The sequence below is a fragment of the Rhamphochromis longiceps genome, linkage group LG8 (assembly GCF_057381845.1).
Source record: "Rhamphochromis longiceps isolate RC_006_pf linkage group LG8, R_longiceps_female_GT1.1, whole genome shotgun sequence".
In the NCBI taxonomy this organism is placed as follows: domain Eukaryota; kingdom Metazoa; phylum Chordata; class Actinopteri; order Cichliformes; family Cichlidae; genus Rhamphochromis; species Rhamphochromis longiceps.
In genome coordinates, this window is record NC_140564.1 from 27,273,520 (window position 1) to 27,287,490 (window position 13,971).

The window sequence follows — 13,971 nt, forward strand, 5'->3', positions numbered from 1 at the left end:
CTCACTAAACACAGGCACCAACACCTCCTCAAACTGGTTATGCTGACAAACATTTTCAGGAAAAGGCATTTATGGAAAATATTATATTTTTGATGGTACACAACAATAATCAATCACAATAACTAATGACAACATAGAAATAAATAAAAAGTAAAACTGCCAAATAATAGCCAGTAAAAATACTAGAAAAAAAGTTGTGCATGATTTAATGTAATACTTAAAATCAAAACTTCAAAGATAGGTATTCTGAAAAATGACCTTTGTGACTGACAAATGATCAGACATGATATTACTGTGACTGAAGCAACTGAAAACAGCAGTATTCATCCTATACAGCAGGGAGTCCCAGCCTCTAAGATAAGCTTAAGGGGACATGAGATGATTAATGGAATACGAACTGCAAAAATCTAAGCTTTTATCAACACTTTTATTCCTACATTTGATCCTTTAATCAGAGACGTTTAAAGGGAAACCTAAATGCTCCTAAATGTCTGAAACATTGCTTTCATAAGAAGTCGCAAGCCACACATGTTGGAAATCACTGGTTTACTCTGAGCTGTGTATTCTATACATGTATATAAAAAATAACCTTGAAGTGGGCTGAAGCTGTCAAATAAAAAAAGTGTTTCATATGCAGGTGTTAAATCAGTAATATAAGCACCTCACAGCTGTGCACAAGTACAGTACTTGAATAAATGAACGAAGAGCTTCCCAACACTGCTGATTGCATTTATTAATGATTGATATGTTGATTGCTTTTAATGTCAGGAAATGGTCACTTGATCCAGCCACCTATAGAGAGAAAAGCAGCAAAAATTTCCTATTTGAAAGGAGATTTTGGCCAATAGATTCAAAATTGACAGATTTTCTCTTTTCAGATTACAGTTTTACACAGATTATATTTATCAGTTAAGAATACACAGCCCTAAGATCTAAATTGAACATTGAGGTGCCTCTTAATTAGTATATGTATATATTCTAATTGCTTTTTGTTGGTAGTACTGTACTCATCCTCCAGTGGAAAACTCTCCTCTCCTCTCCTGTTCACTGCTTTGAAGACTTTTGTCACTGAAATAATAAGATGGTGTGAGTGCTGCATTTGTCCTTTGTGGGTGGTTACGGCTGCTGCTGCTGCTCCAGCAGGAGAAATGTTACTGCTGAAGAAACAGATAGGTGCGAGGGTCTAAACTTAACTTGTTGTAAATCACACGCATGTTCGCGTCCACTCTCTCTCTCTCTCTCACACACACACACACACACACACACACACACACACACACACACACACACACACGCACGCACACACACACACACACACACACACATAGTGGCGACACAGTCTGTGTGCCCATGCATGCCTCAGCTTAAGCCTTTTGTCAGGCGGTGCTGGCCTCCCACCTGGTTTCTCTCCTCTCTCCAGTGTTATACACACAGTGTGTTTTTTCCTTGTAAGACCAAACTTATGATTGAGGCCGTGTGTGTACGTGTTTGTGTGTGTCCGAGCAGCAGGAATTGTAACGGTGCAGCAGTGCTGGTAATGGCTGGTCAGCTGGTATGGCGAGTATTCAGGGCGGGGGCAGTGCATTGTCCTCTCATAGCTCTAACAATGCCCCTCTGAACAGGCCACACATCTACCAGTCACGGGCCTCTCGCTCGCTCTCTCTCTCTCTGACTTTCTCTCTCTGCTTTTCTTTCTGTCTGCCATATTTATTCAGGCCCATAGTGAAGTGTAAAGTGAGATGTGATAGCAGCTAGCGTCCCTGACCATTGACAGAAGCGTCAAGGTCAACGGGCTAATATTAGAGCTCGTGTCACTCATTGCCTCTCTGCAACCACATCACACCTTGCATGTTCATTATCGCGTTAAATAATTAATAAACACCTCGAATCTTGCATGTATTCATAAGTGCCACTCCTTTATGAATAATTAATGTTCAGCATCAGTTGTTAATGCACTGATTTTTAAACAAGTCTCATATATGAGAGACTGGGGGCTTGGTTAGTATTTTTTAAGTATTTACATAGCAAGAACTCCAACAATGAGAGCATGAGGGTGGGAATGGATGTTTGTGTCTGTGTGTGCCTGTATGTCTGTGTCTATATGTCAGGTTGGGTATCAGACGCCACCTCTCTGGGGACACCTCAGGCCCTCCAAGGTTTGGAGGCCTATCTCCACCCACCACCACTTCCCCTGCCGGTGGCGGACTCCCTCAGGTGTCGGTGTGTTGGTGGTTCTTTGTGTCTGGGGGTGGGCGTCCGGGTACACACCGGCTCACTCCTTGGCGGCCGCTTGTCGGGGCCTGGGGCCTGGGGCTCGCTCGGGCCCCTTTGGAGGTGGGGTGCCCCCGGCCTCTCGGCCTGGGGCTCGGTCACTCAGGCACAGCTGGGGGCCGGCGGAGCTCACGGGCGCGTCACTGCAACTCCCCCTGACTTCTGCTCCGCGGCTGCTGGGCGAGCCCTCATCTGGGACTCTCCTCAGCTCTTACTGGAACAGTGGCGCGGCTGCCCCTCTGTTGGTCTTCCATGGTCTCTTGTGTTCTGGGGGCCTCTGGATGTCTGGAGTTTTGATCTCCTCCATACCCACTTCACACCCTGGAGGACGGGGCTGTGGCCCCCCCACACTCCCTAGCAGATCATTACATGGAGAAACCTTTGGAATGCAAGCATGCTGATCCACACAGGTATGCACACATGGGTATTCACAGACGCGGACTAAAGCTTTCTTGGCTGCTGCCTCAAAGCACACTGTGCGCTGTCTATCTTGCGTGCTGCACAATATCCTTTATTATTTAGTAAATATTGATATCTATGACTAGCTAGTTTATTGTGATGGTGCTTTGTTTTCTCTATTATTATGTTGCTCTTTGTTGTTTGCTGTCTCCTCTGTTTGTTTTTTTTGTTTGTTTGTTTTTTTTTCTCCATACAGGTGACCCAGGAGTTCTTTTTTTTTTTCTCTCTCTCTTCCCCCCCCTTCTCACCGTCTCTTCTCCCCTTTGGTTTTCTTTCTTTCTCTCCCCCTCTTTCTCTCATTCATTCCCCCTGTCCTATTTATTAAAAAAAAAAAAAAAAAAAAAGACAAAGGATGAACTGAAGCTCTGCCATCACGTAATGTCGCATACTGCTGTCTCTGATGTCATTTAAAAAAAAAAAAAAAAAAGAACTCCAACACTGCTGCATATTTCCTTATGTCTCACTGGGATGGAAGAATTTCAATCACCAATTAGAAATGACCATTTTTTTCTCATTTTATTTGTTTTTTAATAACTGATTCGATCTGTTTAGTGTGTCTCAGCTTTTACAGCAATAAGAGTTATTGTGTCATATCGTTGTATGCATGTTATATTTTACATTTTGAAAGAGCCGCTGCCTGGAATGAACTTTTTGAAAATGGTTTCTGATGTTTTACATGCAAACTATTTTATGAGGAAGGAAGTAAATAATAGGTTATTTACTTAACAATTTCAAAAAGTTGGTGTCATTTTTTAAACAGTTTTCTCTTTTCTAAGTCTAAATTATTTTTAAAGAAATTGTCAACAGATTAATTAAACGAAACTCAAGCAATATAGTTCCTCTTCATTCCACAATGAGAAGGCCACGCCTGCTGCATTATCACTGATGGAAAGACACCCTCTTGTGGGCTTCTAATGTAAATGAAATCATTCAGTTAAAGCTCTACAAAGCACCCAGTTTGCCACCGAAAAATATGAAATTTGGAATCCAAATAAAATAAATCGAAAGAGGCAGATTATAAAAGTTAGCTGTACTTATGAGAACAGCTGTGGCAGCGTGATTGTTCTGTTACAGATTACATTGTCACAGAACAGTCACACTGTCACTGCTGGACTTAATTAATTAAATAGATCAACATGACGGTCAGCATGATTTGGTCACAGCTGGTTACCTGCAGTCACCAACAGAGAGCAGCAGAATACAGACGACGTATAGGATGCTCTTAGCAGATTAAAAGTTTAGAAGCTGCCTCTGTGGGAGGGAGTACTCACTGTCTGAAGACAATACTCAACCTTGTTTGCATGGTCACATATTCTGCAGGTGTATTACCATTAAAAGGAGAAGATGCTTTTTTTAATGCAGTATGCAAACAAATATGAGTGTGCCATTAGAAACATAAACACAGGGGTGGAAACAAAGTATCTACATCTAGTCAGCACAGTTCTTTACTTCCAATATCTCCAATTTTGGCCAATATGTTTTATTTCTTGTCCATTTAATAATTTAGCCACCCAATTACTTTTCACTTTGCATTTTAACAGACAAAACATATCTATTTCTAATAAAGTATGTATTTTTTAATAGATTAAATCATCCAAGAAATTAAAGAGCATAAAAATATCTCCACTACTAAAAACTGACAATGACAAGAATGATCCAATTATTCAGTAATACAACACCTATATGGAGTCATGTTCAATTCAATTCATATCGGGCCAAATCACAACATTCACAATCACAACCAACACTTCAAACCTCTTTATAATGTTGGGTGAAGACCTACAATAAAGCTGTGTAATTATGACTTTTGAATGTAGTATTTTCACTTGCACCTGAGTACTTTCTCTGTGTTGCAATGCTATTTTTGGTTAGGTACTCAGCTAAATACTTGACACTATAGCTCTAGTGGAAATTAAGAACTTGCATTTAGATACTGAACTGCAATGCTATTTTTTGACTACTACATTTTATAAAGCCCCAACATTAAAATGTCAGTGATTACCTGATGAATAATAAATGCTTTTATGTGATACTTCAAGAAGTTACTTTAATTTCACATATTTAAAAAAGAAGAAGAAAGAAATTCAATAAAGTGGTGCCTTATTTTTCTTTCATACCACCCTGATCTTCACTTTCCCTTGTTTGTCTCTATCTCTGTCTTTCGTGTCTCGAATCCTGCAGCAGGACATCACCTGCTCACCTGGTCGAGGGGTTCATGCTAATCTAAAGCCGATTAAGCTTCTTATCTACTCAGCGCTGGTTATGTGCTTTGGTCCAACAAAAATACAGCACAGAGTTGGCTTCTTTGCCGTTCCTGCTGACTCTTCACAGCACTCCCTCACATCTGCTCTAACAACACCACACTGGCTTTAATATCATGGCTCGTAATTCCTCATGGCTAAAGTTTTGAGAACATGTGGCTTTCGATTCAGATACACACGTTATTAGCGGATTTAGTTTCAACAGGATGGATAAAGAGTACCTTACAGGTTATTATTTACCAATATATCAACCAAAGAGATCAAAGGATTTTCCGACTTGCGCCCTCTGAAGTCAAACCTCATTTTAGAGTAGGTTTAAGTCACAAAAAGTGCATAAAACCAAAGAAAAGAACAAGTGAGAGTAACATTTGTTGCATGTTTCTTGAGAATGCATCCCGTGCATAGCTCCTCCTCAAGCACACACACATACTGTACACACATGTCCTTACATTGGGCATGTGAAAAGTCATCCCATGGCCATGTGAAAGCAGTAATACCTTAATAGGCCTTATCCTATTGGCTTAATAAGGAACCCAGTGGCACTCACAGCATGCCTCATGACTCAAGGTCGAGACAACACAACGCCATCATTGCACTGCTGTATGTCGTCTCTAATATCCTTTATTCGCGTATACAGTCAGCATAATCTCTCCTCTACACAGTCACACAAAGCCAAGAAAATTATTTGGAAAAAAGAAAAACAACTTTACATTGATTCAAATAAAAGATTCAACTTAATTACATTCTTTTAAAAAAGTAATTTTTCATCTTTTCTACGTCATATACAAAGTTATATACTGTACATACACATATGTCAATATACAGATACTGAATGCACTAGGGAAATATCAAAGAGGATCTGAGATTACAGTACAGGGGTCAGGAACCAAGATTTAGCTGCCAATTTCAGGCCACAGGTTTGGAGTCACCCCATGTTTCTGAACTTCCTGATTCCCATGCTCAGTCTTGATCCATGTGTTGCACTGTTCATGCATGACTGATTCATTTAATTGAAAATTATACTCCATCTCAGCTGCTTATCCAGTGAACTGGAGTATAAATGGGGGCAAGTCAGAGGGGTTAATTTGTCTGCTTTGACTATAAAGTAGCCTAGACGGGTTAGCAAAAATAAAACATTGCAAAACCTGAGTTAAATATCTTCAATCTGCACCATTGGGTTCCATGAGAGGGGGGGATTGCATAGCAACCACCATCCCCGCCAAACTACGTGACAGCAAAATAAAGGAGAAAATTACATGCTTTCAATACATATAACATTTACTTGATTTATAACTTTGCACTTTTTTTGGAGAAAAAAATGCACAAAGTGTCAGAAAGCAGAACTGTAAACCTAATTAAAAACATGCTGGTGCAAAAACAAACAAAAAAACAAAAAACCATGCTGGTGGTTGTTTTACTGGGGAAAACCAAAACTAAAAACCCATCCAGCTGCTATTTATCAAAGTATGAATATGCAATATGATCTTTTCACGTCCATTTCTAATGAGTTCATAACCAAATATATGAGTAGGCCTACAAAATAAATGCTGGTAGAAAAATCTCACATGTCTTTGATTTTCTCCTCAGGTGGGAGTGGGGTCAGTTTGTTCAGGTGGCGCTAGCTCAGCTCACTGTTTCAACCGCTGGCTCACCCTCCTCCACCTTGATGCCTTTGCCCATGGACTTCATTTTGTCCATGATGTCAGTGAACGTCTCCTTCACTGTCTTCTCCAGGAGCCAGCCCTCGCTCTCGCTCTCTGGATCCTCCGGATTAGCAAGGTTACACAGGGAGCTGTGGACATACTGCATGCCCACAGTCACACTAGCCTGCAAGGAACAGGAACACAGATCTGATAAACTTAATGTGAAATGTAGCCATGCCACATGAAAGAAAACGTTTAAGAAGGGAATTTATTATACACTTGTGCTACAATAATTTGATTGAAATTCCAGTTTAATCAGAAAGATAGAAAAATGATATTATATGAAGGAAGACATTGAATTGAAGTTAAACAAATGTTGTTTGCGGTTTAGAACATAATATTATCAAGACAATTAGCTAATTATCAGAGGATATCTAGACAAAAATCTGTATTCTCATCATTACTGGAAGTTTCAAATCAGAGCAAAGGAAAAGTATCACCATTGCTCAGCTCCAAATTAATGGGCCTGTTCTATTCATCTATAGTTCCATATTTTATTCTTGGACTATACTTAAATACCATTGCTTGTTTCAGCTAAAAAAAAATTTTTATCTTCTACTGGGTCTCGGTGCTGCATGATGCATGATTTTCTCTGATTGGCTGCCCTGCCCAAGCAGAAGATTGGAGTAATAGGCGGTGTTCACTGACTGTGCTGTTTGTGTGGGATGCCCACATTTGAATATCCCCTCTTTAAGACATCACACAAATCCAAAAGTATAAAAATGGAGCATTCAGTGCAGATGTGGGATGACCTCATTCTTATAATTCCGCTATGTAGTTGTCTTTAATTTAACAAACCAGGTATAATAGGTCCACTGTAATGCATCAGTTGTACGTAGTGAATTTTAGCACTCATGGATGCTAAAAATCTGCTGCAGCATAACAATTCTGATTACTTAAGCTGAAATGTAATTAATAATGCTCTTTCAGATAATTTAATAAATCCTTTAATTAAATTTTAAAGCAAAAATGGAAAATATCTGATGTTTTCCAGTGTAATAATATTAAATTCAGAACTCCAGTTTCACTAATAATTAAAAAAAATCTTCAGCTATTATTTTGAATATCTTCTAAATGCTTAGAAATGTTTGCATGGTTTTTATAAGTAGGACATGAAAAGATGATACAACTTTACATCTTTCAATAAATGTATCTGAGTCAGAAATTGTGTAATATACTGCAAATATGTTGTGTTAAGGCAAATATTCAAGCAAGGAAAATGAAATTAGGAGCTTTTTTAAATTCTTGAAGTAATCTATAGCCTATAGGGCTAACATCTCATTAGGACAGTTAAGATCCAGTTACTGTAAATGGAGACATCAGATCAGGAGATCAGACTCCTGGAAATAAGTATTTCCTTGTCACCTCTTGCAGATTAACCCATATGTGTCGGCACAGAGATGCTTGCGTAACTCCTCTTTTAAATCTAGGATTCCTCCGAGCGTGCATCTGATTAGCTGAAGCTGTGTTTTTACAACAAACAATTGTCTGCTGGATTTCTGGAGCAAAGATGTTATCTGTATGGCTCTATTTACTGTCTCCTCAAGGTGATGCAGGAACCCAAACAATTTATATCATCGCTGTGGTCACTGGCTTCAAGGATTCACCTGTACATGTCTATTTGTTCTGCATAATCATAAGCAGATATTTTGGCTTTACAAACAACCACAGATGTTGGCAGTGGAGGCCAAGGAGAAAGTAAAGAGAGGAAAGAGGACACACATGGCTGTTACAGGATTTAGGTAGAAAGTAGCAGGTGAGAAACCGCAGGTGAGCTAAACCGTGCCAAAGGTGGCACAGGGTATCTCGATAGTAGGGCAGGAGAAAATATATTTAGGTAAAGAGGATAGCGGTGTTTGGGAAGGAGATGCAGTAAGTGGGTATTACTGATAGCGTGGGCAGACTGTGGAAAGAAGGGAAGAAGCAGGGATGGAGGAAACTGATGGAAGAAATGCCAACTAGGTCAAGGCTTTGCATGTTTATTCACCTGACTTCCTACTAGCTGGACATTAAAGACTTTCTCTCAATTTCAGTCATTTAACTGAAAATGATCTGAGGAAAAAATGCAGAACAATTTAAAAATGAATAAAATCTAGTCGGATACAGGTACAATATTTGTGACTTAAGAAGGCTGTTGTTACTTTTATCTGCTGACAAGGGAAGCTGCGGTCCTTAATGTGTGCAGGAATGTTATAAGTTGGTATCTATTGTTTTAGGCCCACTATGCAACTGGAGCAAATGTGATGAGGTAACTCGAGAATTTCAGTAAAAAATAAACTGAGAACTGATTTTCCTTGAAGAAAAAATCAACATATTTAGTTCCAATTGTTCTTCAAAGTGCCTCTTGCAAACTGAAATGTATTGCTAGGCCTGTTAGAGACTGTCTAACCTACTGCATGAAAGTGAATTGGACTGAAGTCATAGGTTAAGGACAGAAGGGGAGTTTAACCAGTTGCCAGACTAACCAATTTGTCTTTGTTGATATAAAAAAAAAATGGGAAGTACTGCTAGAAAACACTTAGACACATAAATATCTCTGATTTGTCAGATCGAATAGGCTGAATTATCTGTATTATTTTTCTGAACATAACAATTTTCCAGACTATTTCTCATTTCAAATGAGGCTTTTCCCTGTTCAGAATTCTTGGGATGTTAAGCCCATTGGGAATATGGGAAAACATTGTCTGGTGCCCATTTACCTATCAGTTGTTTCTATTGTAGGCTCCACCAACAGATTTCAAGGCTAGAGTAGTGCTCCAAAGAACTCTGTATTTCTGATTAAAATGACTAACACACCTGCCTGGCTTCAATTTAGCTATCAGCAAGGTTGTTGCTATTTCTAGATATTGATATGCCAAGACCAGCTGTTTGTATCTTCAAACAAGCCTTCCACCAGTGGACATGGAAATATATACTTTTCTGTAATAGTTGTGACAACAACAATATTTTGTGCATTAAGGTCACTTCTGCAATTGGGGTATTTAAAAAAAACGCCCACTACAACTGAAACACTCAACAGCTCTCAAGCAGTCCCCTCTATTGTTTATTTTCTTTCCATGTGAATAGATTAATGAGGACATACTGTTTGCAAAACCAACATTAGACAGAGACAATGTTACAGTAGAAGACTTAATTAGACATTTATGCACGATCTCCATTCCTCCATGCAGTGGATAGTGCATGGGATTGTTCTAACTTTTAAATGAAGTTGAAAAGAGCTACATTTTCCAACTAAGAAGTGAACATTGTTTCAGTTAATATATTTAAGTAAGTCTGTGGCACTGACCTCCAGCATAGTGACCAGTATCACCAGGGCTCCGATGGTGTTCATCATGCCACCATAGTAGGACAGCAGGGCATCGCGGCATCCCCGCTTCCACACGTTGAGATCCTCTGTGTAGTGGTCATAACTGTAGTGGGCAGTGTTGTTGGTCATCTGTGCCTGAATGCAGGGTCTGGGGGAGCTGGGGTTACAGCAGCTGAAGGGCACTCCATCCATCAGATACTGGCCATCAACATTACTGCCAATGCGGCTAGGAAGAAGAGGAACAGTAAAGGGGAAGATGATGTTGAAGGCCAGGAATGGGCTGTTACTTGAATTAGCACACCTGTGTTAGACTTCCCTTCGTTCAGATTTAACTGGAATCCATACATTACTCCAGGTCAAAAGTTGTTGTATTATACTTTGCAGTACAATCTTACCTTGACAATAAACAACATTAAATCAGCTATCCAACCTCCACAAAGCTAGCCTGAATTGGCATTCAGTCGTCAGCTAAAATGTTCCATCATACACTGCTGTTTCAAACTTTCTCAAGGAGTACATATTAAGGTCTGAACAACTGCGAGAAGCAAGAAGGCAGGCACTCAAACACTGAAATTAGAATCACTGCTCAGTCTGAGTAGCTGATCTTGACTATGATTGAGAGTAGTAGGTCAATGGAAAGACAAGTGTAATTGGATCACAAAGAACTGGGGGGTGTCAGATATGTATCCGTTATTGCAAGAAATGTCACCACCTACTTGAGCTTTCCGAATTATGACCCAGACAACTTGTTGGTCAAAAGCACAGAGACTTTATGATGTAGAATAATTCTGGAGTTACTGTTACTAAGAAAGTTGGCAGTGAATGTGATATCTTGCATGTATAAGTACAACAAAAACCTGTAATGGCACCACAACAACACTGACCCCAAATGCTGCCCAATTAGAAGGCTCTAAAGCATAGCTGTTTCCTGTTTTCATGATAACGCTGTTGTCCTTAGTTTATGCTAATGTGAGCATCTCTGGCTACACTTTTTTTGACTGGCAGTGCTGTTATTGGAGTGCTGCCATGTCCTCTGCTGATTGGACAAGACACTGGTTCATGAAGGACAAGACACTGTAATCCTGGAGATTAAACACTAATTATGTCCCGGCACACAAAATTGTTTACAAAAAGTTAAGTGGTGCTGGTTGGCCGAGACATAAACAGGCTAGTGTAAAGCTTTCTCGTGGGACTTGACTGTATCTTTTTCTGCAACCATTCACTAAAGTCCAGATCTTCACATATAAATGCCCCCAGATCTCTTCTCTGACCCCAAGAACACATCTCTGCTATGAACTATAGCAGTCACCGTTTCTGCTATGGTAATCCTCAGTGGATGAAAGTAAGTATTACGCCTGATCTGATCTACCTTCATTTCAAATCCACTTATACTGAACTCTAACTTTGCACAGATCACCCCACCTCAGCAGCTTGGTGCACTTAGGTTCAACGGCAATCCAAACACATTCATTTTACTTCCACATTAAATAACTCTGCAACTTTTAAGGCCAACAATAAAGGATTTAACTTTTTTTTAAAAAATCTCTGTCACTTACTCTTTGACTTCCTTTGAGCTGAAGTCCAGGTAGCGGTTGCTGACCCACTGAATCTCAAACCAATCTCTGTAGTTGTCATTTCCACAGCAACGAAACTCAATCTGCATCAAGTCCAGGGTCCTCTTCATGTAGCAGCGTCCCGGTGTGTCGGTGTCCTTGTAGTACCTCATGCCGTTCCTCAACCCTTCAGCCAGGGTGAACTGCATAGGGATTCTCATCAAGAAACACAGCACGGCCGTGACAAGCAGCAGGGCGTTGAATCCTACACAGAATACCAAGTAGGTCTTCAACATGGGCTTCCACTTTGCAAACTTATCGGGGTCCAGTGAGTCATAGCACACTTTGCCTCCAAAGACGTTGATGCTGCAGGCTATTAGACCCATGAGAATAAGCAGATTGGGCAAAAAGTGGCTTTCATTGTTGTCCATAAGTTCAGAGCGTTTTCGCAGCTCGATCTTGAAGAACAGACCCATGCTGAGGACCAACACGCCGGCCAACACAGCAAACCAGTACATGAACCAGACTGTCTGAGCCAACTTTACTCGCTTTTTCAGATCAAACTTAACTGGCAACAAAGCCATTCTTCAATCTGTGATGTGTCCTTGCTTGTAAAAAACACTGCAGGAGTTCCAAGATTTCCACTTCGGTTTAGATAAAGTTCTTGAGTATGCTAACCTGCACTTCCCTGTTTGTTTGTAATCAGTATGTCCTCTGGCTGGTCCGAAAGAACAGAAGAGTCAGCTCAGACTGTAATCCATCCTATGGCAAAAGAACCGCTATAAAGAACTCAGGAGAACAGCACCGGATCCTTATTTTAAAGGTTCTTCTGCACCATTGAGTCCTAAACTTCAGTGTTCAAAAGGGTTTATTTCTTCAAACCTTTACAGGAGAAGCTAATGTTGCGTTCTCTCAAAGAGGTTGAGGATGGCCGGGGATCCTCATGATTAAACTCAAAGTTGCAGTACGTCATGCTAAGCCCCTGTAAGCACCCTGATCCAATTTACAGAAGATGAGCCTGATCGTAAGCTGCTGCCAGGGGCCATAATTGGTTTGAGTGTTCATGTGGTCATGGTTGCCTTGATCAAACACATCAGGAGCAGCACAAGTTTCAGCAGATGGTTGACAAAGGTAATGGACATGACAGTAGGGCTAATGATAAAGCCTAATCATTCATAGGTATGGGGTCCACAAGCTCAACACAAACCAGATGTCTTCACAACGAATCAAAAACACTGAGTTAATAAAGCCCCACTATGACTTTACTTTGGAAGTAATTGCTTAATAAATCAAGACCAAACTGTGACAAACTGGACAAATTAAAATTTTGCTTAAACATTATTAAACATGAAAATTCAGTGTTTGCAGTAAACGTTGTCTGGCAAGCTGATAAAAAATATTCTATTGCTTTCATTGATGTTCTTGTTGTCATTTGCTATCTTGGCAGTTAGAACCAACACAGTGTCTGGCACATACACGAGCCAGATACTTATGCTGATCAAAGCCAGGCCTTTCCCTGAACGGTCTATTCTTCTTTCTCCTTGTGGCTGGATGTGAGAGCTGCAGTGTTGCTAAATGTTTACCAAATGCAATTGGAACACTGAAGGCCCAATCTCCTGATGCTCTTTTCACAATGTCTTTCATCAAACCTTTGTGCGTGTTTAGCGCTGTCTCACTAACAATATTTATGTGTTATAATCATAAGTTTGCAGTTGTCATAGACATGAATGTCATGCTAACACCAGGTATTCAATGATTTATTTAAACTGTTGGCCAAATGAATATTTCACAGCACTACTGGTTTATTCAGTAGTGTCTTATACTGCCTACAACCTGAGTGAGCAACGATATTTTTAGGAAGCAGCTGCCAAAAGCTCTTTCTTCTCTACCCCATGCAGTAACTCTTGATAATGTGACACATGTTTAGCAAAAAATACTCTTTATTGCGCTTAATTTCAAAGCTGGACTGTCCACTACATTTTATATTATGAGATATTTGCTGTGATTGTTTTAACTACATTTATTAAGCCATTTTATTTTATTTGCTTTATTAAATTTTAGGAGCCATTTAACTCTATATTGCCGATTTATTCTATTATCTTCCGTTTTTCCATAGCATTCTATTTTGTTTCCTTCTTATTTTTTGGATTTTTAAATGGCTTAGACTGCATTTTAAATAAAATACAAACACAGAGATCTTTTCTTTTCTTACTATTTTTCCCCCTCCTCCTTTATTTTGTGTAACTTGCATTACCTTTGTGGGCAGGAATTTTAAAAGGCAGAGTCGGTATAAAAACAAAGCCTGAACTATAACAGACTTAAAAATAAAAAATCTCAGACTTGGTGTCTTAATATTTTTGTGTAATAACAATTTACTTTCTGTTCCTTCTGCAAGAAAACCTATATAATCTCTCAAA

The 13,971-nt window shown here is 39.7% G+C and overlaps 1 protein-coding gene across 1 annotated transcript; it reads right to left on the reverse strand.

The window, feature by feature from the left end:
- Positions 1-5,616: 5,616 nt before the first annotated feature.
- On the reverse strand, positions 5,617-13,879 carry prph2a (peripherin 2a (retinal degeneration, slow)). The gene is made up of 3 exons (XM_085416851.1): positions 11,558-13,879; positions 9,981-10,227; positions 5,617-6,818 (listed from the first exon to the last, which is right to left on the reverse strand). The coding sequence occupies exons 1-3, from the start codon at positions 12,136-12,138 to the stop codon at positions 6,615-6,617; spliced, it is 1,032 nt and encodes a 343-aa protein (XP_085272977.1). The 5' UTR covers positions 12,139-13,879; the 3' UTR covers positions 5,617-6,614.
- Between the last annotated feature and the right edge of the window lie 92 nt (positions 13,880-13,971).